Genomic DNA, 27,532 nt, shown 5'->3' on the forward strand with positions numbered 1-27,532 from the left:
AAATATTATAAGTTCAAATCTCAAGAGTGCCAATGAGACTGCCACTGCTGATCCCCAGAGCAGGAACCTCAAACCTCAGCTGTTCATCTCTATATTTTCAATTATGTTTCATCCTCTATGTTTACTGATTTTAAAATTGTGTGGGTTTAATATGCCATTGCTTCAGTTTTCTTTATATGCGTTTAAACAGTCTCACAATTTGTGTTTTTGTCTTGATCTTCTTTGGCTGCTGAGGAAATTTACTTTTCTAACATTGCCAGTGTTTCCTCAAGCGAGGTACTTAAGGAGTGCAGCACATACTTCTTTTATTCCTGTTTCTCTTCCCAAGTTGTGCTACGAGAAGCGATCAAGGCTCCAAACACTCCCACAGCACACATCTAAGACCTGGCATTATCACTGTGTCGCTACATATGGCATTTCTACTTAGATTTCTACTTGTCCAGAAGTGCTTTCACTCTCCAATAGCTAGATCAAATGGCTCTCAAGTCCCAAAATCCACAGCATGCAACTAAATGGCCAGTCTGAAGGATCAACACGGTCGACGCACTATCATGCTGTCTGTGCATGTCAACAGATGCCTGACATGACCGCAAAACAAAAATAAGAGGCGAGAAAAGAAACTGAAAAGATATGTTGCCATGGTGACTCATTCAGTTGCTCTTCCCTGATTTATCTTTTTGTATCCCCTACTCAATCAGAGAGAGAAGCACTTTTTTTTTTTTTTTGATGATGTGCTATAAGGGCAAATCAAAAGAAGCCAAACAAGTGAGGGGAAACTTGGGTAATAAGGCCAACAACTCAGCACGATGAGAACAATGTGCATTAAAACCGGTCCTTGTAGCAGACTTCTAGACTTTGCATGGTTATGGTCTTTTGCTGGACGCAGTTTAAAACCCTTTCAGGTATGTAAAGCAGCTTCTGTTACTTACACTAACTGTAAAATTGCCTTTTTCACTGGTTTTATATTTATTTTCTGCATAAAATATGTCATCGCTGCTTTTTACTGGATTTCTTTGTGGAAAAAAAACGATATGCTGGCAGAGAAATGAAAAATGAAACTGATGCATTAGTGGCTAAATTGCTAAGAGGTTTGGTGGGTAAGGTTTAGAGAAAGCAATTGAAATATTATAAGTTCAAATCTCAAGAGTGCCAATGAGACTGCCACTGCTGATCCCCAGAGCAGGAACCTCAAACCTCAGCTGTTCATCTCTATATTTTCAATTATGTTTCATCCTCTATGTTTACTGATTTTAAAATTGTGTGGGTTTAATATGCCATTGCTTCAGTTTTCTTTATATGCGTTTAAACAGTCTCACAATTTGTGTTTTTGTCTTGATCTTCTTTGGCTGCTGAGGGAAATTTACTTTTCTAACATTGCCAGTGTTTCCTCAAGCGAGGTACTTAAGGAGTGCAGCACATACTTCTTTTATTCCTGTTTCTCTTCCCAAGTTGTGCTACGAGAAGCGATCAAGGCTCCAAACACTCCCACAGCACACATCTAAGACCTGGCATTATCACTGTGTCGCTACATATGGCATTTCTACTTGCGAGATTTCTACTTGTCCACAAGTGCTTTTGGTCTTCAATAGCTAGATCACCTTGAGAAACAGACTGTTATTATTCTGTATTCCAATGCATTCGCACAAGTTACTCAGGTGAGTTCACAAATCTATTGTTTCAGCTCTATGTTACGCTTGTGTGATACAGATTTGTACATGATTGTATTTTTACAATGTAAAAATCAGTATAAAAAATTGAATCATCCAGAATTCAGAAATTTTGAAAGTGACACTGAAGGGTTAGTGTTATGTTTGGGGATGGGGTTGTGGTTAGGGTTAGGAGAATAAGGGTTGGGCAGTGGTGGATGAAGTACATAAAGCATGTAATTGAGTAAAAGTAGGGATACAGTAGGTGAATTATGACTCCAGTAAAAGTAAAAGTGTCCCTTTGAACTTCCACTTGAGTAAAAGTACAAAAGTATTTGTATTTAAATGTACTTAAGTATCAAAGTACGATGATTTATTATGGCTCTAATGTTGGTATTATCATTTTTATATTTTTAAGTCTCTTTGCTTAATCAACTCAGTTTACATGAAAAAGCTCTAATGCTATTCTTAGCACAACAATCTATTAATGGAATGATATTAATGAGTGGACGCCCCTGTGCCGCCTAACCCACAATGCCAAGCGCCAATCAAAATAAGTTAGCGCGCGCTCTACCCTGATTGGTGGCTTGCTGTGTGCTTGACCGGTTGTTTTTATTTACTCATAAATAAAAAGGAACGACTTAGTTTACGAAAAGATATTTCACTTTGAAATGTAGTGAACGTGAAGTTAAAGTCTCCCCAAACAGAAATACTTGAGTAAAGTACAGATACGAGAAAAAAACTACTTAAGTACAGTAACAAAGTACATTTACATTTACCACTGGGGTTAGGGGGTTAGAGTTAAAGTTGAGATGGGGGTTACGGAATAAGGTAATGAGTTGAGGGTTAAAAAGGTTGGGTATATAGGGTTAGGGTTGGGGTTAGGGATTAGGGTTAGAAAGCTTCGGGATATAGGGGGTTAGGATGCTTGGGGTTAGGATTTAAATGTTAGTATTAGATTAGGAGCTGAGAAAGTTCAGGTTTGGCAGTTAATGTTGGAGTTTAGTTAGTGTTATGGCTAGGAAGGTTAAGATTAGGGGTTAGGGTTTGGAAGGTTTGGGTTTGGCTACAGGGTTATGGTTCTACGGGCAGGTTAAGATTAGGTGTTTAGGGTTGGGATTTGGAAGGTTAGGGTTGGGCTACAGGGTTATTTTGGGCAGGTTTAGTTTATGGGGTTAGGGTTAAGGTTAGGAAGGTTAGGGTTGGGCTACAGGGTTATATTTGGGCAGGTTTAGGTTATGGGGTTTGGGTTAAGATTAGGAAGGTTAGGGTTGGGCTACAGGGTTATATTTGGGCAGGTTAAGGTTATGGGGTTGGGGTTAGGGTTTGGAAGGTTAGGGTTGAGCTACAGGGTTATGGTTAGGAAGGTGGAGATTTGGGAGTAAGAGTTGGGGTTTGGAGGGTTAGGTTTAGGATGGTTGGTGTTAGGATTTAAATGATAGCATTATGTTAGAGCTAGGTTACGATGGTTGGGGTTCAGGGGTTAATGTTAGGGCTAGGTTAGGGTTTAGGATTAGGAAGGTTAGGTTTAGGAGTATTAACCATTTTAGCTAAATATATTAGGGTTTTAGCAGGTTTATATAATGAATATAATTGTCGTAAATGCCATTGTATCTTGCTGCTGTGGCAGATCATATAGACTGACATATAGACAAATGAATGCAGACGTCTGCCCATCCCACGTTTCCAAAGAAATGGACATTTATAGAGATGATCCTTCATTTGCTGTTATAAAGAATTTCAGTTTAAGTATTTTTGCAAAATGTGTGAAGGATTTGTTTTAATAAATTGTACTTGTAAGATTGGTTTTAGTTTTAGTTTTAACTCAAATAAATCTTACCCAAATATGTCAAATCAGAAAACTAATGTTTTCCTGATACCTTTTCATTACGTTACACTCGATATGATAATGGTAATATTCATCTTAAATGTTTTTTATGTGTATTTATTATTTCAATTCCGACAATTGACATCTTGAACGCTTTTCATGAGCACAATACTACGTAGCTACACTGTGAAACGCAAATACGAGCTCACTTATGAATATAGGTCAAATTCAAAAAGTCGTTAATTTAGTACTCTAATTACAAATTGTATGCCACAGCTGGAAAAACCGTGTGTGCAATCAAACGCTGAATAGTTTTATCCTGCGCAGAGAATCTTCTCACTGTGTAGGGCCCAGCTACGATCACTTGAGAATGAATTGCACCGCAGATGTTAATTACCAGGTCTTAGTGACCCTGATTGAACACCAATTCATTACAGTCAGTTAAGTATCTTGACCCCGCCTAATCAACACTGACTGGAATCTGGATGCTTTCAGAGGGCAATTATTTTGGAAAATGTCATTCCAGGTCTTATGTTCTACTGTGTTTTTTTTTTTAAATTGTCTTATCAAGTATGTGTCCTTCACGGTGCCCTTAGAGGGAGACACCGATATTTTACTGAAAAAAGCGTCTACAATAAAGTGTCCAACACTATGGAGAAGTGTGTGTGTGTACAACTGTGTTTGATTCTGCCAACAGATTAAATGTATAGATTTTTACATGCACATTTTATTTTTCTCTTCTTTTTCTTAATGAACTTTTAACATACATTTTTCTCAACATTTCCTTGGCATTCTTTCTCTCTCTCTCCTTTCTTTGCTTCACTTTGTTTCATCTTACTGCCTATTGAACAGCCTCACAACCCATATCTATCTATCTATCTATCTATCTATCTATCTATCTATCTATGAAATACAAGTACACTATTATATAATGCAGCAGGCAGGAAATGTATGGCCATAACCCCCATCATACAGGTGTTTCACTGTTCTTACTGAATATCACAGCTGACAGCTGAAACTGCCTGTGGTAAATGGACTAATGTCGCCATCTAGTGGATGCTTCAGAGATGTTTCAGTTACCCTCTGTAATAAATCTTCAAGAAACCTTTAGGCTCAGCAGGCAACATTCCCTAGCGTGACACTGGCGACATTGGTACCTTCTACAATGTTGTTATGCAAAAACGTTCATCAAAAAACAAGTAGAAATATAAGTACAGTTCAACACACCCACAGCGTCTGGCAGAAAAGCCTGTAGGACTTGCTTTGCCTTGCTTTATCATTCGAGACGTTCATGTCAGCAAAAACATCTTTCAACTGTGTAATAAGTAGTAGTGTATTATTTCTATTTTTATACCATGTAGCCAAGTCTTTTACTGCCATGTTTATACCTTTGGTGTTCTAGGTTCTTGCTGCTGTTGTTATATGTTCTTGTAAGTTGTTTGTTAGTGTTTTTATATTACATTCTAATGTAGTAAAATAGTGTAAGTGGTTTTGTCGATTAGGAAAAGCCCGCTGTGAAAGATATACACAATGACAAAAGTTTGTAGACTCCTGACCAAACGAATGCTATGTGCTTTTAGAACATCCACTTTTAGTCCCATTCGCTTTTATAATATCCTCTACTCCTCTGGGAAGATGTTCTACTAGATTTTGGGGTGTGCTTGTGAAGATTTGAAGTAAAGTCAGGTACTGATGTAGGTGAGGCGAGCAGGCCTGAGGTGTAATCAGCGCTCCAATTCAATCCAGCCCATGCAAACCATATCTTCATGAAGCGGGATTTGTGCAGAGGGGCATTGTCATGCTGGAACATGTTTATATCTCCTAGTTCATGTGTCTGTTCACATGCATCCTGTCCAATTGTGTGCCTCCAATTGTATTGTACCAATTTGAGAAAGAAACACATGGCTTTTAAAGTCAATTGTCCAATACATAATACTTTTGTCTCTTTGTAACATCACTGCACTTTTAAATTCTTTGGTCCGATTACGGAAAAACAATCGCGGCTCAGGCAATAGAGTTTCGCTCGAATCGCACATGCTAGTTCTAATGCATCACAGTTGCTATAACAGTAGGACGTTCGAAGAACATTGTGTAGTGGATGAATTTTAAAAAAATAAACGTTTAATTCAGATTTCTGAGGCGACGAAAGGAGTTTAGCGTCAGCACCCTTTTACAATCAGGACTGAAGTTTTCCAATATGCGCCAGTCATATGATTACTGTATGTTCCAGAACCATAAATGAATTAAAAAAAAAGTACAACATCATGTTCAAGCAATTAAAAACTGCTGTCGCACAAGATGGTCATCAGGAACCGCGGTCACCAGTGTCACGGAGTGTGCAGTTAGCACAGTTACAACGCTGTTTAATCGAAGGAAAAACCTTTCACCAGTGTTGCCACCACTCTGGCAACACTTCAGTCAGCGAGCAGGAAAAACTACAGGTCTAAAGTGCGACTGCATCACTATATAGATAAGAGAGGGACGTTGTTGTTGTTTTTTTTTTTTAAATGACAAACGTTTTAAAAAAAAAAAAAACATTGAGTGTCATCCTTTTATCTATTTACATTTTCTATGCACACTTTGAAATGACAACCAGTTTGTCGACACCCCCGACCAATCAGGCTTGAGAATCCAAATCATGTGGTATAAATAATTTTAATCACTTTTATAGAGCAGAATAAAATGTACATTTATCAACTGTTGATGCAATAAACATAAAAAAGGATCTATTAAACATCATACATACTTTATCCAAAATATATTTGATCATAGGAATGTAGTGTAGAAAGAAATCTGTTACACATAAAGGACACAAGAAGGCACAGGTATACAAAATAAATGATCGTCTTATTGCGGTTGAGCTCGAAAGAATCAAAGAATTGCTGAAACACCACTATAACCAACTCCTGATTAGGTCACACTGAATCATAGACTTGAGTGTTATATAGCAATGAGGTCATGGTACCAGACGGTGGCCTGAGGATTTGAGTATTCGTACAGGATGAAGTCAATTTTCTTCACTATATAGTTAGAAAAATAAATATCTTAACACTAGAGATGTAGATAGTGGAAAATTCTCTTTCCTTATATGAGCATTAAGACTGAAGACAGCAGCAAAGACAATAAATAACGATTAATGATATTATCTTAAAGAACGAATGAAGACGCAACGGTAATTGGAAAATTCCTCCGTGTACGTTCTTCAGCTGAATCTTCACGAATCTTCAGCTGACAAGAACGAGTACAACCTATAGCTTGGTCGGGGGTGAAGGTACGATAATCTGGGGAAATTCCAGTGTTAGTCATGTGATGTGAGGGGCGAGAAAATGCAAATAATAGACATATTTCATCACATGGATATTGGACTGGGTTGGTTCCAGACACCGAACCAGTGATAAAATATGAATGATTCCATAGTTGAATGCAATGTTATGAAGCATCCAATCACATTTCTCCTCTGTCCATTATTAAAGATTCACTCGTAGAGCATTAAAACACATTAAGAAATAATTCCAGCATAAAATTGCTCATCCTTCATGTCACCGTTTTATGAATAGCCCCTTCTTTTTGGTCTCAACTTGAGACTAATATTAACAGATCAACACATATTAGTCCAGAGGAACAGTCGTCCAATCTTCTTTCATCTGTCAGAAGAAGTGCAACCAAGCTAAAAAGTCTAGAACAAAAGCCCCATCTTGGAAGGTTTGGTTCCTCGGAAGCTCATGTCACATTTTCTTTAAACTACGTTATAGACAACGTTCAGTTCTATTCCACTTCGTAGTGTCATGGTGAATTACTTCTTCCCCTAAGCCTTGGAGTTCAAGGCCGAAAGGATGCTGGGTTTCTCATCGATGACACGCACCAGCAGATTATCAATGTAGTCTTCCAGCTCAAGGATCTTCTCGTCCTTTTTGGATAGCTCGGTTTGCTGCTTCACCACCAGGGTGATCAGCTCTTCCTGAGTGAGCTGGGTGTAGGCGCCACACTCTACAGGCTGGAGAAAGGAACAGAGATCAGAAGTGTATTAAGGTATGGCTTGAGTGTTCAAAATTACCAATAAACATCAGATGGAATTTGATACACAAGGGCCCAGCTTTTAATAGGTGGATTGCAGAAGTGGACTGGATTATTGATTTGGCACAGTCCTGCATTTTTCCATTCGAACAAATTGCTGTCGTAACCCACTGCCAACACTGAACTCGAGCCGTATTAACAACAGGCTTGTCAACGTAAATAAGATCAACTCAGTCCTTCAGAAACCTTCTCTACAAGCAAAATCTGTTCTAGAAAAAACAGTCGCATTCCTTCATGAGGCACCCCATTAAAATAGACACATTAAGGGAGACCCTTTTAGTGGGTGTCTAACCCTAGACACCGACTCTCACCATGAAACTCGGGAGCGATTCAGTCTCGTGGTAAAACAGATGCATGAAGAGTCTCATGTTTGCTCGTGAACTGTGCCACAGGGTGCCCTCCAAAGCCTTTTTTTGTGCTTTATGCGCATTTCTAACCTAAATCATGGCTGCTAAAGTGGTTAAAAATGCAACCAAGAAGCCTGGAAACCTTTTTTTTTTTTTTTTTTTTACAAAAGGGACAAGACATATCAAGAGAAGATTTTAAGTGGTATTAAGATATTAATTTAAATGTTATTTTATATACAGTATCTGAATACAGGGTTGCTCTGAATGCCTGTCAAAATCAATGTGCAATTTGCCAAGTAAAATTGTACATTTTGAGCAACCTTGATGCATTTTGATGCATAAACAAAAAAAGACTTGTAGTTGTCAGTTTCAGCATTTAGAACGAATTACTAACCTTTGATTTTTCAGCCACTTCCCGAATGGTTTGAATTTTGAAATCTTTTCCGGTGGAAATCGTACCAGGAGACTGGATTTCATAAGGACTCATAGGTTTCACTGGATGTGGTCTAAGAAAAAACAGAAGTTAAATTTAAATGTAGAAAACTTCTCACCAGTAATTCCAAAATATATATATATAAAAAAAAAAAAAAAGTATACATGCATTATATATATAATATTTTATTTTATTATTATTATTTTTTTTTTTTACAACCATACATCAGAGTGCAGCTTGTGTTTGAACTGGTTTTGCACATTTAAAAAAATTTAGTTAGGTTAGTGGGAAAAAAAATTAATTGTATTGAACTGTTTTGATTATTAAAGTCAATTACAGTTTGACACAGTAGGGAATAAAGGAAAGTAATCTGAGGAAAAGCAAAAACACCACCATTCTCTCACCATGAAGAGACCAACATGAAACCTTTACACACACCAAGTTTGTCCAAGAGATTAAAATACAAAGTACTTGTTCAAATCAAAATGTCATTATATTATCCATATCATACAGGCAGTAGGTTTTTGAATAAAGATTTATTTAAAGATATAGAGATGTGCAATCGAAAGATCCATCAAAATTGAAACAGCAGACAACCCAGCAACAATCAGCAACATTAAGACTAGTTCTGGAATTAATGCGTTTCTGAACTAGGCTTAATGTCTTGGAAACCAATCTTTATTGGATTGAAGAATCCTGTTTGGTCTTGCTGAACAAGTTGCAATAAATGATCGATAAATTTCAGCTTGAGCATCATAGCCACAAAAAGAAAGAGAGAGAGAGGGGGGCACCTCAGAAATAAGAAGGCCAAAGGGGTTTCCAAGGGTTAGTAGTACTTGCTTTATGATTGGTAGAGTGGTGTTGGGGATTTGTAGGGAATTCTCACCTGCGAGAGGTCAATACCCCACCACCTCCACTGCTTTGTGAAGTGCCTGACTGAACCTCAGAGGGAAATACCCTGGCAAAGAGTGTGCTTTTGCCCCCAGACACACTTCCAGACTGGAGTTCGGGACTAGCTGAAGACAGGGATGCAAATGGGTCCAAATGTGCTTTTGATGCAGCATAATGATCATTAGCCTCTTGAAGGACTGGTCCATCAATAATATCTTGTCCTATTACAGGCTTCCCAGGAGGCGGAGGTGCTAGTTTTTTCTTCTGTGAATACACCTTCTCGGATGAAGGCCTAGAGTTATGCGATTTTTTCAAATCCGTGTCATTTTTAGAGGACACGGATTCGTGGAAATTTTTGGGTACGAAGAATGGATCATTTTTCAATGGAGCAGATCCAAATATGTTATCAAAGTCATCTGAAAAGCGCTCCTCTTCAGGCTTTTGTGGATTTTTCAGTCCACCAGTGAAAAGGTCATCTTGATCCATGGTCTGTTGTGGTAAAGCCCAGGGATCTTTAGGGATTAGTTCATCACTTGGGAAAGGGTTGAATTCAGTCTCTCTTTTCTGAGAAGCACTTTTTGCCAATGCTTGTTCATTTGGTATGTTACCAGATTTATTTACAGGTATAGACTTTCTTTCCTCAAAGCTCACATTCTCACAGGAATTCTTAGGAATCATTGAACCACTTTTTCTTTCTTCTTGAGAACCTGCTGGAGATGCAAAAGCAAGCACAGTTTGCTCTGGTTGAACTTGCCTGGCAGGTTCTTTATTTAGAGCTCCTTGCCTAGGCTTGGCTAAAGGCAATACTGTAGTATCATCACTGCTTTGATCGGATGGCTTTTTTATACTCCTGGCTATGGGGGCTGGTTTTTCTTTTTTTGGCTCTGGAATTTGACTAAGAACAGGGTCAGGAATGGACATTAAATTTGGGGTCTTTCCACCATGCAGAGAATCTAATCTTTCATGGGAACGGTTTTGTTCGGAAAAAGGCTCAAGCTGCCGTTTTGATGCGGTCAAATTAGCTGGCTTGGGAGGAACAAGAGGCTGTTTAGGTGCCTGCCCCTTCTTGGAGGCAGAGGACACGAGCTGACGATCGCTGTGATGCGGGTCAGAGCTTGATGTATTCCTTTCCTTTAAAATCGAAGCTTTATTGGAAACAGGCTCATCAGGACCATCTACAGACATTTCCTTTTCATCCTGAAGAGTCATCTTTCTCTGATTCACTTCAGCAATGATGTGTTCCCAACGGGTGTCGGTCATTACACCATGTCTCTTCTTGGGAAAAAGTGCTTCATAGTCAGGAAGAGGAATAGAAGGCCTTTGACTTTTCTCGGAGTCTGGTGACTGGTGTTTTACATTTCTGGATGAATCCCAATTATAGCTGGGTGGCTGCAGGGCTCTGCTCTTTTCCTCAGACAAGCTAGTGCTGCTATTAACTCCTGAAAGGTTCTCCATGCTGCCTCTAGGCGAATCTGAAAAGGTTCTTTGGGGTTTCGGAGGTGCCATAGAAGAGTGGAGGTTAGAAAACATATCGAAAGATTCGAAAGGATCACTAGGTGACTCTTCAGGGGAAAAATTTGAAGCAGGAACAGAGTTCTGGGTGTCTGAGGGAACAGGGGGGGCAGGGGAGTCAGTATTATCGGTTTCAGTCTTCTGACTGAGGGTCAATCTGCCAAGGAGCAAGAACAAAAAACAATTTCAGTCCATGATCACGAGTTAACCTTTAAAGTCTAGCCCGGTTCTGGGGTTTGCTACTACATGGAACCGAAAATGCGATTAGTTTCTTATTTGCATGGTGCCATCTTCTGTACAACAATCGTGCAATATGGGTTGCTCACAAACCAGTATTGTCAAAAAGCTTAATTAACCCTAAACTTGTCATTTCTTTTGCAAGATTTCTAGACAGCAATAAAACAATGCGCACAAGAACAGAACATTTTATACCAAAGCTCCACAGTAATGCATACGATTGTTTTTTTGCTGACTCGGAATGTCCGTGTCTGTGTATCGATGATCATTAGAGCATACCGTCAGGGACCACAGACTTTAATCATCATAGCTATTTAATCATCTGGAGAGATTTTAATCACCGGACTAAACCTACTGAGTAGAGGACAATCAAAAGAATATACGCTATTAGAGACGTATTGCTTATTAAAGATAAAAACATACACTAGGTCTGTTTATACACTATATGACCTATAAAATCACAGTTCCAGGAAACCTGTGACCCAGGATTTATCCCATTCGTCTTAACAAGCACACTCTACTACAACAGCAAAACTACTCACCAATGAAAGAAATTTGTTTTTAAATTCATCTGTATGTCCTCAAAGCAGAGATGTCTTCAAGTAAAAAAATAAGTAGAACTTTGAAAAAAGCATGCAATGTGTTCAATGCAGTCGGTGAAATCACGCTGCTCATCCACAACCTGTTCTTCTCCATACCTAAGCTCCTCAGCTGACCTACCAAACCACATTCCCTCGCCGCTGACCAATCAGAGCATCATTACCAAACTGGTCCTATAGGTTTGACTCATGCCACATGAAAGAAAATGCAATCCTTTTCGTTGTACGTGTGGGGAGATTTTGGTGTTGGGGGGAGGGGGGGTCTAGAGCATGGAACTAGAGAACTCGGTACCAAAAAAGAAAAAGGTTTACATTCAGCAAGAGGAGCCAGTAGGGCACATGGAAGTCAAGACTCAAATAGCATGTAGCTTGCCTTAGCCTGGAAGTTCATATACCGTTCCTGGAAATTTATTCGACAGAAACTTCTGTTATGAACAATCTGAAGCCCGACAAGAAAAAAAAGCACTGAAGAAGGTAACGTCATTTTGTATATTAAATTGCGCTAAATTTTCCTCTGATTGCTTCTGATATAAAAGTCTGGCAGTCTGTCTGAAATTAGAGCACTGAATACAAAGATCAAGTATCACTAGCATATTAAACATAATATATAATAAAGAGAATTTCTAGAGGCAATTTCAATTCTTAGAAATGTTTTTGCCGGTCAGTAACTAAAACAGCCTGGATAGGTGGAGGTATGCGCTGGAGAAAAGGGGAATAAAAGTCAATAGGAGTAAGACAGAGTACATGTGTGTAAATGAGAGGGAGGGCAGTGGAGTGGTGTGGTTGCAGGAAAAAGAGGTGGAGAAGGTGGAGGAGTTTAGGTACCTGGGGTCAACAGTGTAAAGAGTGATAGCAGGAGTGATTTGTGATAGAAGGGTATCTGCGAGAGTGAAAGGGAAAGTTTATAGTACTGTGGTGAGACCTGCGATGTTGTCTGGTTTAAAGACAGTGGCATTGAGTACAAAATAGGAGGTGGAGCTGGAGGAAGCAGAGCTGAAGATGTTGAAATTTTTGTTTGGAGTGACGACGATGGACAGGATTAGAAATTAGTTTATTAGAGGGACGGCACATGTAGGACGTTTTGGAGACAAGGTGAGGGAGGTGAGATTGAGATGGTTTGGACATGTGCAGAGGAGGGACATGAGTTATATCAGTAGGAGAATGCTAAGGATGGAGCCACCAGGTAGGAGGAAAAGAGGAAGACCAAAGAGGAGGTTTATGGATGTGTTGAGGAAATACATGAAGGTAGTTGGTTTGAAAGAGGCAGATGTAGAGGACAGTGGGGTATAAAGACGTATGATCCGTTGTGGCGACCCCTAATGTGAAAAGCAGAAAGAAGACGACGACAAACTTAATCTGATCTTCTAAACCATTTAAGCATGAAACAATGTATTTAATCCGGTCTCCGGTGACTGAGGTCAGGATGTACTCAAAAACATGGTTCTTTTTAAGTCATGTTCCTTCCATCTGTTGAACAGAAGTCTAGAATTGCAGGGGTTTGAAGTGCTTGAGAGTTTTAGTTTTTTTTTTTTTACAGTATAATGACCGATGTTTTAACTGAGATAGGGTCTTATACAAGCTGCAGACTGAATGGTAGACTTACCTTTTACTTTGCATTAATTGGAGAAAGATGTACGGTGTATGGCGTCTTAAAGAACATGGCAAATTGCTAAATGTAGGCTACTACTGGGATTAAAAGGAAAAAAAACCCTCACCTCGGCTTGACCGCAGAAACCTTGGCTGTACGAGCTGGAAAGCCGCTGGAGGGTGGCATCGGAGTGAAGGCAGTTCCCCCCTGTGGGTCTGCTGGTTTCTCCTCTATAGAAGGATTTAGGTTGTCTGAGCCAAGTGGAATTTCTTCAAACGGGTTTAAGGAGGCTAATACTTCCGTTTGTTTGGGACTCTCTGCAGCTGGAGAAATTGGCTCCTCTTTCTTCCGCCCTAGGCCGAAAAGAGAACTGAGTCTCTCGGTGACTCTGGACTCCTCTTGGCGTTTCTGCTCCTCTGCTTTCCTCGCCTCTTCTTCACGCCTCTTCCTTTGCTGCTCCTCCTCCTCCTGCCGCTTCCGCTCTCGTTCCTTTTGCATCTTCCCTTCGTCTTCCTCCAGTTTCCGCCGCCTTTCGTCTTGCTCTTGCTGCTTCCTTCTCTCCTGCTCATCCAAAAGCTCCTGCAGGCGTCCTTCTGTTTTCTTGTGCTTCTTATCTTCGTCCTCTTGAGGGCGTTGTTGGACTTGGAATTCCCTCTCCGAGTCAGGTTTGTAGGTAGGAATACTGAGGCCCTTAAACGAGTCAGTGGAGCCCGCAGATGCATTTCGCTCGTGGTATTTCCGGAGGTCTTCTATGGAACCCTTGCCAGAGCCACTCAGGCTGAGGGAGGAACCGGAAATTGCCTTGTTCTCTTGATCCTCAGCGTACACATGAGTGCCGTTGATACACAGGTTGCTTTGGTCAGGAGTGCTCTGTTTGGAGCGATTCAGCAGGGAGAAGGGGCCTAAAGATATTTTGCTGTCAGTGCTACTGTTTCTTTTGTGGCCCAGTAATTTAAACTTGGTTTTGCCTGCGTGAGAGAACAGGACAAAAATGAATTAATGAAACACCCGAACACCTTGTATTACGAATAGAGCAACACAAATACCTTAATCATGCAATAAGGGCATAAATTAGGGCAAAATAAATATCGTTTTTAATCTTTACCTTCACCAGATTCTTCATTGAGGCCCGAGGATCGGCTGCTGCTCAGCGAGCTGTTCTTCTCAGGCAGCGTGCCAAGGGTAGACATGGATTGGGACACGCCTCTGTGGAGATTTGTCTTTGATCCAAAAAGAGACTTAAATTTAGAAGACTTCTTCAATTTTGGAGAGTCTGTTCTTTCCTCTCCTTCCCCCTCGCTGTCTGTGAGGACCTGATTAACAGAGGCAGGAACAATGGCGGAAGCGGAGTCAGAGAGCCCGTCCTTCTTCTTGCCCCGGACCTTGTCTTTGAGCTTGGAAAAACGGGACCTGGGCTTGTCGGTCATGGACAGATCGAACATGCTGGCTGTCATGTTGTTCCTCATGAACTGGATGTCCAGTAGAACCTCGCCTCTCTCCTTGTCTGCCTTACCGTTCTTATCGAACAGCTTGTACCAACTGAAAAATACAGGAAAGGTTGCATTTTACCTCAGTATATCGCAGAGTATATTTACAGCCATTTTCAGTGTATTTGTAGTCTATTATTCGTAACGACTTAAAAGTTGCTGAATGTTCTAACAAATCAAAGGTCATGAAAGGCCAGTGGACGGGGCGGAGAGACAATTACATGTTTGTGCTTTATCAGCACTCGCTTTCTGTTTTCGGCATAGGAATCAGCCTGTATTGTGCTCGACTAGCAGATAGGTTTGTTCGGGAGAGGGTATAATAACATGCCTTTATCCACCCACACACAGCTGTGATAAACACTTCAACCATACAGTGACGAGATACAGCAATGCTGGAAAGCCACACGGAGACTCCCGCGGTCAGGCCAAACAAGCTGAACACGAAGGGAGGGAACGGATACAACATTCCAAGGAACGGTCGTGTGCAAGATTTCACTGTACTGTGAAGGTTATGTTTTCAGAGTAGGCCCTTTTTTATATTTACGAGCAATAAGTCCGTGCTGATGGTACCACCACTGGTATGATTCAGCACACAGACTGACTCATGGCTAAAGCCGATCCACTGTTACCACCATGGTGTTTCTTTTCCAGACATGTTTCATTTTCAAAATATGTCTGTGGCATTGTTCAGAGAGCCGTTCCAAACTTGGCCATATTCTGCCCACAGGCCGTAATTTCGGGACCCCTGATATAGCGTTGACCATATAAAGTCTATGTATAAAGTCTATGTGGTACAACAAGAGAATAAACAATAATGTGAACATAAAATGATGACAAAGCACTTCTGGTACTTATGTAAATCTTTAGTAATTAATTGCAACCATTGGCAGAAGCTTCTAAATATACATTAAAGCTCTGGACCACAACTGAAAGTCTGAGGTCTATATATTTGCAGGAGCTATTACTTACTTAACATTTTCTAGAGACAAGCATGTAATCAATACCACAATCAAATCCAGAAAGGTCTAATCTGATGCAGAACAATGTATTCGAACACATGAACCAATTAAAATCATTTCACTGCATTTCAATCTGCGCCGCCAACTAAATCCATTACTCCGATTATATGGCGTGTATAAGCCTTTTGTCGTTGATGCAACAAAACCAATGTAGACATGAACACAAATGCCACTACAAACAAATTAGATTTGATTCTTTGGGACACGAAGGTGGACACTAAGATGAAGACTTATAAAAAATAATAAATGATCTACTCGGTGAGAACCAGTTTGAGTGAAGTGTTTTGCTGCATTCTTTCTCTTGGTTTCTCTATAAGAGAGCTAGAAACCCTGGCACTGGAGATGTTTGGACTTCGATAAGGCGGTTCCCGGCGAGATAAGCTCGGATGACCAATCAAATCTGCTTTCCAGGCAAATCGTCCGAGTGAACCTCAAAATCTAGTTAAAAAGAACAGACCCAGCAGGGATTAGAGTAGGATGGTGGAGGTTAATGAAAGTTCAAATAAGACATAGAAGCACCAGTGCATGACACGATGTAGACAGTAGAAACAAGCCAGCGTCCCTGAGGACATGCGCCTTCCATAAAGTCGTAGGAGATCATAATCTTGTGTGCTTATTTAGGAAACCGCCACATTCCTCAGATCTACTTTCAACAAATCGGCTTTAGAAGAAATGGCCAAGATATCCGAGATAAAAAGAGCTTATCTCTGGTAACTTTACACATGGAACCAACCACCTGCCAACCTTGCGCAAGGGGTATTCCACTCGTGCTAAAGAAAGTAAGGGCACCATGAGGTACCTTGAGGTCGGTTTCTTGAGTGAGAGCAATATGTTCTTGCTTTCTACACTGGAGAATTTAAGATGGAAGCCAAACGTTTTTAATAATGGCTCCAGGAAATGGGAACCCAGAGCTCAGATATTTCTGGGGAGGGCAGAAAAAACAACACATTATTTTAAGCGCCTTATCAGGCTGATCCAAACAAGCCAAGAAAAACAGCCTACCGCCATTTAAGGATGTGCATGGTTTTGAAATTGATACTACTTTGGGAACGAGCCTGAGCCCATTTCATTTATATAAGGTGGATGTAGGGACAGATGTAACCCAAGACAAAAGGGTTAACAGAAACCAGGATTTCACGGCTTCATACTGGTCCGTGTCCTCTCCACACGCACGTCCATGTTTACACAGAAAACACTCCGGGATCTTTAACCTCCAAACCCGTTCATCCAGTCTGCTCAGCCTTTTTTTTTTGTTCCCATTTTAATAATGGAGGTCTTGGGTTTCTCAACGAGGGTGTGTGTAATACAGTATTTAGCAACGTATTTAGCAGAAGTGTGTCAAGCACGATTTAAAAGCAGAACAGGATTAAAGAAAAGTCAGCAAACAGGTTTAAATTCAACCCTTTCTTCGAGCAAGAAAAAGCTAAATTAATTATTCAGAGCGTGAAGGATTTCAGAGTGCGGCGTAACTGTACACTTCTGGGCTTTGGACTCGTGGTGTACTTGAAGAAAGCTGTGGCCTGTTCGAGTCAGATGCATTTTCAGATGAACTGTACAATTTCTACTGGTCTTGCAAATCTATATTAAGGCAAATACATTTAAATGCGTTTTTTTAAGATTATGATTATGAAATGCCTCAGCCTTTTCAGTCTAGTCTCGACGATCTTCCACGTCCCAATATTAGTACAATAAAAGATGTTGGGAACATAACAGGAGATGATTTTGTTGAATCTCTCGCTGAGATATAAACGCTTTATAGCTTATATATGTTACATAAAAAAAATCAAATAAAAAAAGGACAAAATTCTGTAACTGCTCTTGGACTTGTCCAGGATGATCAAGTATATGCTACAAAAGCAGTACATAGTTTTTGTTTGGAAAACCTTCAGGCTATTTCTTCAATAGAAACAAAGGGGCATGGTGGCATCAGCTAATGCTCCCAGATCAACATTACAGTGAAGTGGGACACAGTAACTCGACACCAACAAGTGCCGAGATAAAGGACAAGCAGAATTCAATACTGTGTGTATGTGTGTGAGGAAAAAAGCAACTGCAAACCAAAGTGAACTCTGAACCAATAAATTCGCTCAAAATGATAACGATAAAGTATAATAAAAGATCTGATATTAAACCTGTACAAAAAGCACAACAGAAGCTAATTCTATCCAATTCTAAAGTAAACACACCTTTTAAAAACCCTATATGACAAACTATTACTTGCAACGCAGAATTTCATCCTTGGCATTTAACATGGGCGTGACCCCGAGGGATTCTAAAATGTCAAGCTCTATTTGAAAAGCCTAACTCCACCCATAATGCATCAGCATAATTGAGCGTGTGTTCACAATTAGCCCAAATCCTTGGCTATTTTTAACAAACGAAACGTCGCTCGGAATTCCAGTGAACATCATGCAGAAAGACGGGTTCTTCCTCACAAGGACATCTGAACAAAAACACATTGACCTCGAAAGGCAAATAAGGGGAAACGCCTCTAACTTCTCAGTTTGCATAGAGGCAGAGTGCGAGACTTTCAGGTGAGAGACATTGTTGCGTTATGCTTCAACACGGAGCTCAACTTCTCTCTCTCATGGGGAAGTGGGTGCAGGCTTGTACAATGAGTTGGCTTTTTTCCAACAAATCAATTAACCGCAGACGTACAAGAGTCCTTTTTTACCCCACTCACAAACCTGCAGGGAAATCAGACCATATTCAAAGTCTCTTGTGGATGGAATGTGGAGGTGAAATGGCTTTAATGTCGGTATTAATGTTGGCCTATTTCTTATCAGGACTGACGCACGAGAATGTTATAAAATGTCAAAAAAAATAGAACCAGGTCCATGAATACACACACACACTAACATTCTCAGAGAGTCCTGTGACTGGGACAAAAATATTTTTGTAGCCAGTTAGTGGAAATTGTACAAATAGAATAGATTAAAATAGCAAACTGAACTTAGGCCTCAAAACACAAAGAACGTGACCATTTTCTATTAAACTCAACATTAAAGGATTAAGAAATGAAACAATTTGGGGAACGCTGTTCTAGAGGGAAAAAACCCAAACAAACTATGAGGTAGTTTTATGCAGCCCGACACAAATCATATCATCTGAGATCATCTTTTCCAAAAACAGTGCACCATAAAGCAGTTCATTTCTCTTAAAGCGCAGAATCGGCATATTAAAATCGATTCACTATCGAATATACATTGATTACAGATTATTTTTTATAGAAACACTTTTTAATAAATCCCAGTTAAACATTGTGAAATATCCACCAAACAAAGGAATGTGTTCCCTTCAACAGCCTCTTTTTTCTCTCTCTCCAAGAGAAGTTCAAGTTACATGGAAAAGCAGTTTAATCAGAAACTGGACAGGCCCACAACCCTGAAGCCTGTCCTCAGGAAACTTAATGTGCTGACACTGGAAACTCTTTCCATAGATCTACAGAAGGCATCACACATTTATACTCCATTAATCCTCACAATATATAGTGTGTCTATTGTCCCTGGGAACAAGTTTTTACTATAGAAACAATAACATATGTCGCAACAGAACAAGCACAGTGATATAAACCTGTGATTTAAATATCTACCGGAATTACAGCCACTGCAACCAATCAGAATAGAGAATTTAATAACACTGGTATAACATATGTAAAATATGTAGCGATAAAAAAACGTTGCCAGTAACCAAAAGAAAATTGGAAATGCTTATACAGGTTTTGAAAATGTTCTTGGTTGACAATGAGCCATTAATCATTATCTTACTACAAAAAAATCAGGTCTAAAAGATGAAATTTATGAATAAGTATTAAATATTAAAGAACAAAGAACACAAAGCCTGGGATTTCTCAATTATTTTTCACCCACTACATGCCCTGACCTTGACTACTTACAGCTTCCAGTTTCATGTGGCTTATTAGGACGTGTGTGTGTGTGTGTGTGTGTGTGTGTGTGTGTGTGTGTGTGTGTGTGTGTGTGTGTTTTGCCTGGAGTGCAAACAGATGATGACACTGCCTCTAGTGTGCACTTTAACCACCGAGAATGGAAGTTGGTCTATTTATTGATTTTCTTTTCCCCTTCTATATCCTGATTACCTGAAACTGAGATAAGCCCCGAGTTCCTCGCTGAGCTCATCGAGCAAATTTGAATGTAACCAGGAAGCCGGTTAGCAGCACCTGTGACACATCACGCGAGGGGATCAAGAGGGATAGGCCGAGAACAAAAACAGATGAATGGTGACCAACCCAAAGAAAGTACACGCCTGATTTCCAACCCTAGACTGGAAGGCGAATTATGTTCCCTGTAGCAAGAGACACGTGTGAAAAAACAACTTCTCGTGTTTGGGTGTGATTCTGTAGAAGACTGTTGTCATTAAAATTCTCTCATATTACTCATGGTAGCTTCTTAAAATATTTATTATGTGAAATTAGAGAGTGTTGGACAAAAGGTTCAGCCTGTAAATTCACCATCCTCATCAGACTCGTCTAAACTGTGGCATTATAGTTGTGCCAGAAGTATTGAATTTTACTTTTCTCAAACAAAAAGTGTACAAAATAAAACAGGAAAACAACCTGCAAATAAAAGCAACTGAAAATGGGGTTTACACAAACAGCATTATTTGTTCTCTGAGGTAACACTTCTGTAATTTCCTGAGGTAACATATTAGATTATCATTAAATTAAGTTTGGATAATCTGATCGAATGAACCAATAAACAAACAGCTTTCAGAATTTAACAATGCAGATTCTGGAGAGATTCATACATTAAACAATGAGGGGTGTAAAATCATCATTACCTCAAATATTAACTACAAACTAATACACAAAAAAAAAAAAAAAACTCTGCTTCTATGAGCTGTTCATCCCACCAGGCAATGAGAGTAAATCACTGTTAAGCCACGTCCACATGAGAAGTTACAGAGCGTAAAGATGTTTATTCAATGTTTTGGTTTGCTTTCTAATTTATTTCTTCATTGTATACTTTTTCGCATTGCTTCAAAACTTACATTCAATAGTTTTGGCACTTGAATACCAAACAAGCTTAGGACGATAGTGTCTAAAAATTTGTAACAAATGCATTAAAACAAACCATCAGGCAATTAAAAGCTCCAATGTACTGTCCAGTCTCATATTAGGCTGCTTGGAAGCCTGATGGAATAAGCTTAAAAAGTGATAGTAGATGAACTAAGTGTACTTTCTATATGTAATCATACATAGTGCATTGAAACAGATGAACGGACAGGTGACCTCATAAAGTACACAATGTGTTTTTACCTCAAAGTGTATGCTACCTATAACTGGATTGTGCCTTGTTTGTGTTTTGCAAATAAAGACAAACTGGATGATGGCTCCCAGCCAAGACCTCCAGGCAGCAGAGCAGGACCTGGGGCAATTAAGATAATTAAACAGACAAAGTGATATTGGCAATAAAATGGTGTTCGCTCCTCCCTCTGTTGAACGTTCCCAGTGCTTTTCTTGTCAAAATGCTGAACTCTGCATTAACGTATTTCGCATTTACATTTATTTACATGCTTTGACTCAGCAGTGCAGAGTTAAAGGCCTGGCAGACCACTGCGGCAGCCTTGATTTGAACTTTCAACCTTCCGATTCGGTAGCCAAGAGCCTTGATTGGCGATCCGCAACCGCAGCAGAATAAATCACTAAAGCGGGATTTTTTACATTTAATTTACCAGAATAAGTAACAATATTGCAGCGACTTCCGAGTTCCCACATGCATGAATTAGGTTGAAAGGATTTGGACACGGGTTAGCCGTGATGATCGCTCAACCACCGGAATGTGGCCCTCAATAACAACCCAGTAGCATATTTGTGTGGTTTTATCTTAGGTCAATATGTGATGCTAAACATAGAAACTCACACTGGAAAATTACAAATAGACAATCAGAATGAGACTACATGAAAACATGAAGAACATATGATACCTGGGAAATTAAAAAAACAGCGTAATGGTCGGGAGGGACTACATAAAATTCCTGCCATTCGCAGAACAATATAGACCTGTAGAAATTGAGCAAAACAACACAGACTAAACTAAAAATGCATGTAGAGGCTCCAGTCTTGCCAAGTCCTAGTGTTTCAGTTTTCTAAATGACTAGGCTAAAAAGCGTGGTGTTCTGTTCTCACATACACACACAAGATATTCACCAAGTCTTGCTATTACATGTATTTACCTACAGCAAGAAAATTACATCACAGCTTCACACTTCATATTATTGACCTAGAAGATCCTGATTCAGAAAATATCACCAGTGCACACTAATTAATCCACCTAGTAAGCACTAATCTACCATGAGCCAATCACATCGCAGCCTTCATGTGAGTGGTTGAGGAGGTGGTGGAATTTGGAGAAAATGGTATGAACTTTAGTAACTCGAGTATAAAAGCATTGAGGTGAATGATTTGCTTCGATGCTTCGTTTAGTCCATTTAATTACACCCGGAGCACTGTGTTTCCCCACGGACCATTTTTACTGACGCACCACCCGCTAAACTCTGGTCTGCTCTGGATGGGTAAACACAGAAGAAGCTGCAGAATGGAAAATGGAGGAACGGGGAGAAAACAGCGAGAGGCGAGCAGAAGATTCACGCCAAAGAAAACGACTGAAAGTTTCCAAAGTTTGGGATCATTTCAAACTAAAACAAAGAAAACACAGTAAAGTGTGGTTAACTTTTTTATTTTTAGTAATTTGAGAGATTTTTGTATATTTTTATACATATATTTGTATTTGCTTTTTGATGTAATATGGCAATTAAATGCACTAAATAGGTTTAGTTCTCGCGTTTAGTTCTGCGTAGTTTTTCCTCCCAATCTTTTTAATAACCTACTGCCTGGCAACTATGACTTCCAAACAACAATAACCTGGACATGCAATGTGTTTTTCTCTCTGGTGCCTGGGCTACTGATTGGCCCACCCTTGTCCAAGGTTTCTCAACCGTCCTGCAGAGTTTCAAGTTTTCCGTACTGCCAACACACCTGGAACAGGCTTCGAGCTAATGATTAATCTGTCAACAAATTAGGCTGGAAAGGAATGACAAAACTACTGCCTGTGCTGATTTTTATAACACAGATCCTCAAGCGTAGCTCTTGACTAGGGAATCGAATCGGTTGTGTTAGAAATACGGATTGTGAAAAAAGCAGCGAAACGAGACAAAAGTCCTGCTTGAGTGCGTCATCTCATACCACATGTGCAGATCGTCACTTGGCCCTGACAAGTAGGAAAACAGAAGTAGTGAATATATAAAACTGCATCTAGTAGTTTACTGATTTTATACTCACAACTCGCACCTATAAACTCAATATCTGGGGATGGGATGCCTATCACACAACTCACTCGCCCCAACACACACTCTTGTTCACTCCTAGACGCAACTTAAAGCAGCCAATCAAATCGCTTGGTTTAGATTATACTCTACTTTTTCATCTTTTTCCAAGTCAAGTTTTGAGTCGATTCAATCCACTTTTCCCTCAGAACATCTGTATGGAACAAAAACATACAGCTGGTTTCTAGATGAAAGACGACTGAAGCTGATCCACACCTGCCCACTGATCTAAACAATCTGGTATTTAAAACGACTTGATTGGTTGTTTGTTAAACCTAAAGATATCACCTGCAGTAAATCAGAGCCTGAATACGATTACAAACAAAATCGTTTCTGAATAGTGCTGCACTCCAAGGAAGTTTTCATCAAGTTTTTAAAGATTTTGGGTCTAACCAACCCCCCAAATCATCCGTATGAAAAAAAAACACCTAAATCTGGTCTCTAGGATATATGAAAGAAGACAACAAGCAAGTGTAAAAAAACACTGCAGTATTTCTAATGGTTTCCAGTACAAATACCATTACAAACTATCAGCTGTTAATTACATTACATAGTGTGTGTTTGCTTCATGTTAAGTTATTTCTAATTTTTTTTTTTAAATAAGGTTTGGGGTCCATTTTATAACACTCCTGCAAACATCTGTATGAAAACTCGAACAGCTGGATTCTAGAATGGATGAAAGAAGACTGAATGTGATCAACTCCTGATCTAAACAATCTGGGATTTCAAGGAGTTGGTTGGTTGGTTGGTTTGAAAGTTCTCTACACTATCTTGGTGTCCCCCAGAGGTCACCAGGGACTTACTTGGTCTTTTTCCAGGCCTTGTCCTCGTGCGCGTCCAGCAGGTTGATGACGGCCTGGCCTAGCAGCTTGTCCATGCCCACCAGGGCGCGGTGCATCACTATGATGTACAGGGTGCAGCGGTCGGCGTTGCCTCGGTGGAAGAGCGGCAGGTCGAAGGTGGCTTCTTCCTTCCATACGGGCTCCACGCACTTCTCCGCGACCGCGGTGGAAAACTTGTCCTTAGCCACCTGGATGATGGCGTACGCGTCATTCGTCCCGTTCTTGCCTTTGACCCGCAAGTTACGCGCCTGAAGCACCGTCACCTGGACGCTGGTGGGGTACCACTGCTGGCTCTGCTCGGCTAAAGACATCCTCCACAACACGGAATTCTTTTTCTAAACACTAAAATGCATATTTTTACCGAGCTAACTTTTTTTAGGATTTTCCCTCCTACTCCAAACAGAAGCTCGAGTCACGGTGATCTTCCTCATAAACTTGTTACTAGACTCCGCGCGGTTGCTATTATCAACACACAGAGAAGCCACGCCCACACCACGCACATAAGCCACGCCCCCACCGGGTACGAATCTTATTTAAGCCTCGCATTTCTGGCCCGTTTTTTTATTTAACTATACAGGATCCTGCTTATTAAACCCGGAAATCCTTTAAATTATACTTTATAATTACGCCGCAAACCCTTTTTTGCATATTTTTTGTATAATATTGTAATGTTGTAATAGGGAGCTAGCAAAGATTCTAATAACCATCGAGTCTACTAGAAGTGCTGAGAGTCGATACTTGAAAGGAGTCGGTTCTGCGTTTTCAAACAAGAGTCGATTCCAGTGTGAATCTGATTCGGCTCAATTGAGCGTGGGAAGGCTAACAAAACACTTCTGGGAGGATTTCTGTACTCTAAAGCCACGACACATGCTGTAATACATGCATACGTAATCAGAAATGTTCGAATTTTTCATTTATAAATGCTGAAATGTTTAATTCATGATTTCATTACTGTGTCAGGATATGAGTCAGGATATCTTTTGTTTTTTTTGTGCCCTGAAAAGCTTGGGCCCTTAACCACCGTCCCCAGATCATTTGGTACCCTGGAGCACAGAAAGCACCAAAAACATTTTTTAACTCATCATTTATTTTCATTTCATCCACTTTCACAGTCTTCTGTGTTTTATATTGAAAAATATACAATATGCCAATTTCCCTCAATGATAAATTAGGACCACAAGCCAGCCTAAGAAAAGAGGACTAAACCCCAGACAATGCTGTTTCCAGGGAAAGGGGGAGAAATCAAATAATTAGACAGCAGCAGACTTTAAGCAAGAAGAAAGCTCCATTTAAAAGAAAATACCAAGAGTCGTAAATAAATTATAAGTTTATTGCAACAGGAGATTCTCATGATGTATAATGTGTATAATATGTGGCTCAGGGCTCCCAGTGATTCTGCATTATGGTGAATTAAATACTTTTAATATAAATATAATATGCATGATTATATTTATTTATTTACCTGTTTGTTTGTTTTGTTTATGACTAGGAATATATAACTCCCATTTCAAGCTTTCTAACTTAGAATCCAATCAGAGCACAGAACGGATAATGCTAGCCAATCCGGAGTTACAATGAAGGGTTTTGTTTGCCAAGTGTAGCACAGGAGGTGGGATTTAATAGAAAACCGGTAGTTCAGACAGAAATAACTCGCTGCTATGTGCGTATGATGACGCCATGGTAAATCACCTAAAGGCTTAAACCGTACACCCAGGGATGATTTCAGCCACAGTGAATCAGAGCCTGAATAAGATTACAAAGAGTGTAGACATAGTTTCTAAATAGAGCTGCACTCTACAAATAGATATAAGTTCTCTTAAGAAACCATTATACAATTTGTAGTGGTTCCCACTAAAAAATATCATAAACAGTCAGCTGTTAATCATTAAAACCATTACCAGAAGATTTCCATTACATAAGTTATTCTCATCAAAACCAAAGAAACCACTGGTGAAACATACTTACCAATATGTGATCTACAAGGTGCAAAGATTGTTCTCTTGGTCCTTAATGGTATCCATAGGCATGACATGCTACTAATAAAAGGCAAGAAATGACCAATCGAGACCCACAGGGATTATTCTTTCCAATAAAACCAATCAATTTCTTATTATAATCATTAAAAACCTTTACAAACCTTTTGGTCGTTCTTTAAATCAATGATTCCTATAGTAGATTTCTTCAATTATAACTCATCGTGTTTATTGATACATTAAAAGGGAATATACATATAGAATAAAACCTTTAAGGATGTGATTTATTGGAAAATCAACAACTCTGGTAACAGTATTTCAACACAATATGATATACCGCATTACACCACGCTGATCTTGAGCATCATTCCCCTCAGTGTTTTAGTGTTCTTCAACTTACGAGAAAACACAGTGACTATGCAGTGGTTCTGTCATATATCATAAGTGATGATCCAGACCATGGATTTGTTTTGGTGATTCATATATATATATATATATATATATATATATATATATATATATATATATATATATATATATATAGTACAGACCAAAAGTTTGGACACACCTTCTCATTCAAAGAGTTTTCTTTATTTTCATGACTATGAAAATTGTAGATTCACGCTGAAGGCATCAAAACTATGAATTAACACATGTGGAATTATATATGGAATTATAAACATAACAAAAAAGTGTGAAACAACTGAAAAATGTCATATTCTAGGTTCTTCAAAGTAGCCACCTTTTGCTTTGATTACTGCTTTGCACACACTTGGCATTCTCTTGATGAGCTTCAAGAGGTAGTCACCTGAAATGGTCTTCCAACAGTCTTGAAGGAGTTCCCTGAGAGATGCTTGGCACTTGTTGGCCCTTTTGCCTTCACTCTGTGGTCCAGCTCACCCCTAAACCATCTCGATTGGGTTCAGGTCCGGTGACTGTGGAGGCCAGGTCATCTGGCGCAGCACCCCATCACTCTCCTTCTTGGTCAAATAGCCCTTGATGCCTTCAGTGTGACTCTACAATTTTCATAGTCATGAAAATAAAGAAAACTCTTTGAATGAGAAGGTGTGTCCAAACTTTTGGTCTGTACTGTATATATGCAATGATGTATTCTGCACTGCTGGTTAAATGTAAAACATCTGTCTCCATCCAGAGGTTTCTAGATCTGTTATACATATTCAAGTCTTAAATAACAAAAGAAAAGTCACATCATTCAGAAAGATTTTATTTTTGCATCAGAATTTTTATAAGGCACAAACAGCAAATATATTACTGGAACTGAAAAGCAACTGGAATTTTCCATATTGATGCAAAGTGACATATAAATACACACAAAACATGAAATATCCCTTTAAAAACTCGAGTTGACAGTAGAAAAAGAACAATCGTTATTAGATAAGAAGCCCACTGAAGGCTGTATAAAAAAAATCACGATTTGTTAAACCATGGCTTACGAAAACAACTTCATATAAACACCTTTTTTTCTCATTAAAACAATACACGTGGTTTGTATAAATTCGTTTTACATCTCATCCTCATTCAACTCCCAATTTGGAAACCATGGACCTAATGCAGTCATTTGGTGCTAAAAAAAATCACATCATGTCTGTTTTTAAAAGGAAAAAGTTTCCCTTACACACCATCATGTCACTAATCAAACTCACTGGAATCCAATATGCAATGAAATAAAAAAGCACATCTTATTTGTGATGTAC

At 39.4% G+C, this 27,532-nt stretch overlaps 1 protein-coding gene across 2 annotated transcripts; it reads right to left on the bottom strand.

Moving 5' to 3' along the window:
* Positions 1-6,110: 6,110 nt before the first annotated feature.
* Positions 6,111-24,342, bottom strand: rab11fip1a (RAB11 family interacting protein 1 (class I) a). 2 transcript variants are annotated; one of them, XM_046871273.1, is made up of 6 exons: positions 23,806-24,342; positions 14,261-14,694; positions 13,283-14,123; positions 9,215-10,888; positions 8,290-8,401; positions 6,111-7,468 (listed from the first exon to the last, which is right to left on the bottom strand). In XM_046871273.1, the coding sequence occupies exons 1-6, from the start codon at positions 24,153-24,155 to the stop codon at positions 7,280-7,282; spliced, it is 3,600 nt and encodes a 1,199-aa protein (XP_046727229.1). In that variant the 5' UTR covers positions 24,156-24,342; the 3' UTR covers positions 6,111-7,279. The 2 variants fall into 2 exon arrangements, with proteins under 2 accessions (XP_046727229.1, XP_046727230.1); XM_046871274.1 differs by lacking the exon at positions 9,215-10,888 and having other exon boundaries at positions 23,806-24,304.
* Positions 24,343-27,532: the final 3,190 nt, after the last annotated feature.

Source organism: Silurus meridionalis, chromosome 17 (genome assembly GCF_014805685.1).
Source record: "Silurus meridionalis isolate SWU-2019-XX chromosome 17, ASM1480568v1, whole genome shotgun sequence".
NCBI lineage: Eukaryota > Metazoa > Chordata > Actinopteri > Siluriformes > Siluridae > Silurus > Silurus meridionalis.